Below are 5,482 nucleotides of genomic sequence, written 5' to 3'. Positions count from 1 at the left end.
CCTCTATGATTGTCTCCAGTACTGTTCCTGATCCAGGTGCGCCCACACTGTGCAGTGTGAGGATTATTATTGTCCAGATCAGGAGCTGAAAGCTCCAGCCTGATGTTTATGCAGTGAAACGTGACATTATGTTGACTTTACTTTGTGCAAATTTGCTCCGCATTCGCTCACACACACAACAGTCCCTTGACAATCGATCGCGAGAAACGTTTGAGCCGTGGGCCCAGTGTGATAGATGTTATATAAATTGCAAAATTTATTGTATCAGGACAGAGATTATAAAAGGTTCAGACTGGTGGCCATCACAGACAAACACAGGTCTTGGTTGAGGGTTTCCTCCTCATTAGTCTGTCACCCGGCAGATTCTCAGAGGGTCACAGTTTTTACCTCCATAATTCAGACTCGGATTGAAGAAAGGATAAAGATTGTCAGTGAAACGCTGGGTGAAAGTGTGTAGATGAGACATGTTATCAGCGTTGTAAAATGTCACCTGTCCCCCTCATAGTCCAGGTAAACTCCCAGCTTCCTGGGTCTCTCTCTCAGGGGCAGGCGGGTGGGAGGTGAGGTCAGAGCTTTATATTCCTTCCCGTTACTCAGACACACTGCCCAGAATCCATCCTCTGGTGACGCTGTGATCTTTCCTTTCCTTTTGACAGACTCTCTGGCCAATCCCACTGTCCACTCAGTCTTGTTAGCAACCTGCACCTCCCAGTAATGTCTCCCCGATGTGAAGCCCTCAGACCCCAGAACAATGACATATTTACTAAACATCTTCGGGGAGTGAGAGATCTTCTGCCATGTGTCTCCGTGCCTCACGCTGGTCAGGTCCTCAGACAGGATGAGGTCGGGATGGGCTGTTTCAGGATCTAGAGTTAGAGAAGCCGGAGCTGAGAGAGAGAAACAAGACAAAGTGGAGTGAGGGGACATGTGGGAGCTCCGACGTGCGTGAACACATCTACCACTGGGAAAACAATCCAGCTCAAAGGTTCACAGTCTGTGTTAGTGTGTGTGTGGTGGGGTGTGCAGGATAGTTTTACGTCTGATTGTATGTGACTGAGTGGAGTATGTGTGTGAGGAACCTGTTTGTCAGCTGTGTGAGGGGTGTAAGGTAAGTTGTGTGCGTACCATGTGTGTGTGAGTTGTATGTTGGTCTGAGGTGTATGCGAGCAGTATTTGAAGAATGTTGTGAGGGTTGCCTGTGTAAGGTTATGTGTGTGAGGAGATTATGTGAGGTGTGTGTGTGAGAGCTCTTCTTGAGAGGAGTGTGTGTTTGGCGAGTGTGTGAACGTTTGTGTGTGGAGTGTGTGTGAGTGGTGTTTCACAGATGCATGTGTGTGGTGGTGGTGGGTGAGTCGTGTGTGTGAGGGGTGTGTGGTGTGTGTGAGGGTGTGCGTGAGATGCGTGTGTTTGGTGCGTGTCTGATATGTGTGTGTGAGATGTGTGTATGTGAGAGTTGTGTGCATGACTGGTGTGTGTTTGGTGGTGTTTGTGTGAGGTTTGCGTTTGCGGTGTGTGTGAGAATATTGCGTGAGGGAGCTTTGTGTGTGAATTGTGTTTGAGTGTTATGTGTATCATTGGCGTATGTGAAATGTGCGTGTTTGAGTGGTGTTTGTTAGAGATGTGTGTGAATGATGCGTGTGCAAGAGATGTGTGAGAGAGGTGCGCAACGTAAACAGTGTGTATGTGAGAGGTTTGTGCTTGAGGGTTGCTTGTGATGTATGGTGGAGGGGTTTGATCTGTTTTCGTGTGAGGCTGAGCTGCCTGTGACCAAGTACAAATGGCCTTATTAAAATAATAATAATTTGGTTACTTCAATCCACGATTGTTTATGGGACTGTTTGTGGGACGCTGCTCTGTGCAATTCGCTGCCGCGTTTCACCCATAAAATGTACAATCAATTCACTTTACAGTGTATTCTATGAAACGCTTTGAGACGTCCAGAAGACATGAAAAGGGCAATGTCAAATGCAAGGATTATTCTTATTCTCATTTTGTGAGTGTTTTTTGGAGGTGTGTGTGTGAGTGGTCTGTATGAGTTGGGTGCGTGATTGATAGTATGAGATGTGTTTGTCTGAGATATGTGTGTGATGAATGTGTGTGAGGTGTGTGTAAGAAGTGAGTGTTTGAGGGGTGTGAGTGTGTGTGGGTTGTATGTATGTGAGAGAGGTATGTGTGTGGGTGTGTGTTTGTGAGGTGTGTGCAAGTGGTGTGTGTGATCTGTGTGGCTGAGGTATGTTGTGTGGGTGCATGCGTGAGTTGTGAGCGAGGCGAGTGTGTGAGGGTTGTGTCTGTGACATGTGTGAGGGTTGGATGTGTGTGAGTTTTGTGAGTGAGGGTTGTGTGTGTGAGGGTTGTGGTTGTCAGTTGTGTTTTTGAGAGGGTTGTGTGTGTGAGGCGTGTGTTTGTGTGTGTGTGTGTGTGTGAGAGAGAGGCTTTTGTGTTTGTGCTGGGTATGTGTGTGTCTGAGGGAGAGTGTGGGTTATGTTATGGCGAATGTAATGCTATTGGGACGTCTTCAGGATGAGAATGGGAGACACCTACCTGGGCTGATGCCATGTATCATGTGTCTCCAGGTTGTGTACTGTATAGGCCCATTGTATATCCCCACAGGCAGCTCAGCCTCACACACTGACAGATCAAACCCCACGTCACTGACCCTGAAATAAAAGACGGTCATATTATAAAGTGAAACTACACGTTATGGTTGGTTTCTGGACTGAATTTTGGGATATTTGGTGAAGATAATTTCATACCTTCTGTTGCCAGCAGCTTCCTCCTCATGAAATCAAACAAAAATAGAAGTCAGCTCACACTGAGACAACCACAGCAACAAAATTCTCATTGCACAGCGTCTCTCACATCCCAATTTCAATCATTGATCACTTTATCGATCACAATTAGATTGTCCACTACAAACTGTGTGTAACTGTGACTGAACTAACATAACATAGCAAAACATAACATGTAGGAGCAGTAGTAGGCCATTCGGCCCTTCGACCCTGCCCCGCTATTCAACCAAGCTGATCTTCTAATCTACCTCCAGCTAATAACCTGACCATGTCTTTTTCCCACATCCCTTCATCCCTTCAGCAATATGAAATCTATATAGCTCAATCTTGAATACGTTCAAGGACTGAGTGTCAACAGCCCTTTGGGGTAGCGAGTTCGATACATTCACCACCCTGTGACTGATGAATCTCTTCCTCACTCATTGCGAAAGGGCTGCCTCTGCTTTTAAGGTTGTGACCCCTGGTTTTAGCTCTCCAACCAGCGGAAACATTCTCCCACTATCTACTCTATCATGCCCTTTCTGTAAGATCCCTTCTAATTCTTTTATAATCTGGAGAATATAGATCCAAGTTGGTCAGCCTACCCTCGTAACTCATCTCCTTCGTCCCTGGCACTAACCTAGTAAATGTAAGCTGCACCACTTCCAAGGGAATTACGTCCTTTCTTAAATGAGGAGAACAAAACTGGACACAGTATACCAGGTGTGGTCTCACCAGGGCCCTTTGGAGCTGCAGCAAGTCTTCACTACTATTATCCTCTAATCCTTTCATAATGAATGCTGTCATACCGTTAGCCTTCCTAATCGCTTGCAGCACCTGCAGACTAGCTTTCTGTGATTGGTGTACAAGGACATCCAAGTCCCTCTGGACGCGAACACATTCTCATCGCTCCCCTTCTAAAAAATAAGCCGCTCTACTGATTTTGCTACCTAGTTGGATGACTTCTCACTTCCCCATATTACACTTCATCTGCCACCTACCTGCCCAATCATCTGACCTATCTATGTCTCGCTGCATTTTTTTAATGTCGTCCCCTGTGTTGACACTTCCTCTTAGTTTTGTTTCATCCGCGAATTTATATATATTAACTTCGATGACCTCATCTAGATCGTTGATGTAGATTGTAAATAGTTGAGGCCCATTGCCGATCCTCAAGGCATACCACCAGTCACATCCCGCCAATCCGAAAGGGACCCGTTTATCCCTCCTCTTGGTTTGCTTAACTTTAACCATTCCAGAATCCACGTTAATATGCTCCCCCCGATTCCATGGGCCCTAAACTTTTGGAATAACCTTTTATGCGGCAACTTATCGATTGCGTTCTGGAAGTCCAAATAGACCACATCCACTGATTCACCCTTATGCAGTTCACTGGAAATGTCCTCCAAAACTTTATGAGGTTTGTTAAAGATGAGTTCCCTTTTGTAAAGCCGTGTTGACTTGGCCTAATTGTATTGTGTTCCCCTAAATATCGCACTACCACATCCTTAAACAACGATTCTAATATTTTCCCTATCGCTGATGTGAGACTAACTGGACTATAGTTCCACAATACATTATACATTATAATGTACGACTACAAAAAATGTCATCTCTTTACCTGAAGGAAGGTGAGAGCGTCCTTTAGCATCTGCGTCTGTAAGTCGGAGATTTCTTGTTGAACAGAATCAAGTTTGCCCTGAATCTCTCGCAGATTTTTCTCCATTCGGTTTAAAATCTCCTCCTCTCGCTGTCTGAGATCTCGCATCACTCGCTGCTCTCTGTCAGTCAGTCTCTGGTGCATTTTAGAAAACTCAGCCGTGACGTGGGTCTGTAAACTGTTCACCTGTTCCTGCAAATGTCAGACATCCAACCATGCATACACATTAACCAGAGACACTGAGACATCCCACCATGTACAAACGGTGACCAGAGACACAGATATATCACACCGTTTACATTCAGTGACCAGAGACACACTGACAGCCCAGCCTTCAGCCCCGACACAACTCACCTTAACTTTTGAAATATTTTCTCTCTGTTGGGCTTCGGTTTGCAGAGCAGTTTCCTTCAACTGTGTGAGAGATGCTAAGGAGGATTTCACTTGATCCTGGAATAAACGCAAAGAAGGAAAGATTGAGGTGAATACATGACGGGGCAATAGAATGAATTACTCGTGAATGCATCATTACCTTGTGGATTTCAGCAGCTTCGTCAATGGGCATGAAGCTGTGACCTCGGTGTTTTTTCACATCTTTGCAAATGGAACAGATCAATTTCTTGTCAGTTTCGCAGAACAGCTTCAATTGCTCCCGGTGTTCCTCACACTGACGTTTAACCGTTGTCTGTGTGGGTCCAGACTAAATTCTCGAGCTTTCTCCACCATTTTGGCCAAGGACCGATTAAGCTTGAGATTCTTCTGAGCAATAACAACAAAACAACAACAAGATTCCATTTATTGAGCGCCTTTCACGTCGGGAGGATGTCACAAGGCGCTCTACAGTTGGGTCAGGACGCGAGCAAGGGGGAAATGGTCAGGGTGAGGGGAGGAAGATTGGGAGCGAGGAGAGGGTAGAGAGTCGAGAGGGGAGCTGAAGGCACGGTCAAAGAGAAAGGTCTTGAGACCGGCCTTGAAGGAGGAAAGGGAGTAGGCAAAGCGAAGGCACTGGGGGATAGAGTTCCAGAGCCACAAAGATGGTGACTATTATAAAGTC

At 45.8% G+C, this 5,482-nt stretch overlaps 1 protein-coding gene across 1 annotated transcript; it reads right to left on the bottom strand.

Annotated features, from left to right (window-relative positions):
* Nucleotides 1–243: 243 nt before the first annotated feature.
* On the bottom strand, nt 244–5,095 carry LOC103172800 (zinc-binding protein A33-like; the record flags this gene model as incomplete). Its single annotated transcript, XM_042346613.1, has 6 exons — nt 244–887; nt 2,542–2,657; nt 2,754–2,776; nt 4,390–4,620; nt 4,783–4,878; nt 4,961–5,095. Coding segments are annotated over 6 exons (1,002 nt in total), but the record flags the coding sequence as incomplete, so codon positions are not given.
* Nucleotides 5,096–5,482: the final 387 nt, after the last annotated feature.

Source organism: Callorhinchus milii, unplaced genomic scaffold, assembly GCF_018977255.1.
Source record: "Callorhinchus milii isolate IMCB2004 unplaced genomic scaffold, IMCB_Cmil_1.0 Scaffold1133, whole genome shotgun sequence".
NCBI lineage: Eukaryota > Metazoa > Chordata > Chondrichthyes > Chimaeriformes > Callorhinchidae > Callorhinchus > Callorhinchus milii.
Note: the sequence above shows the minus strand (reverse complement) of the source record. Positions and strands in the feature narration are given on the sequence as shown.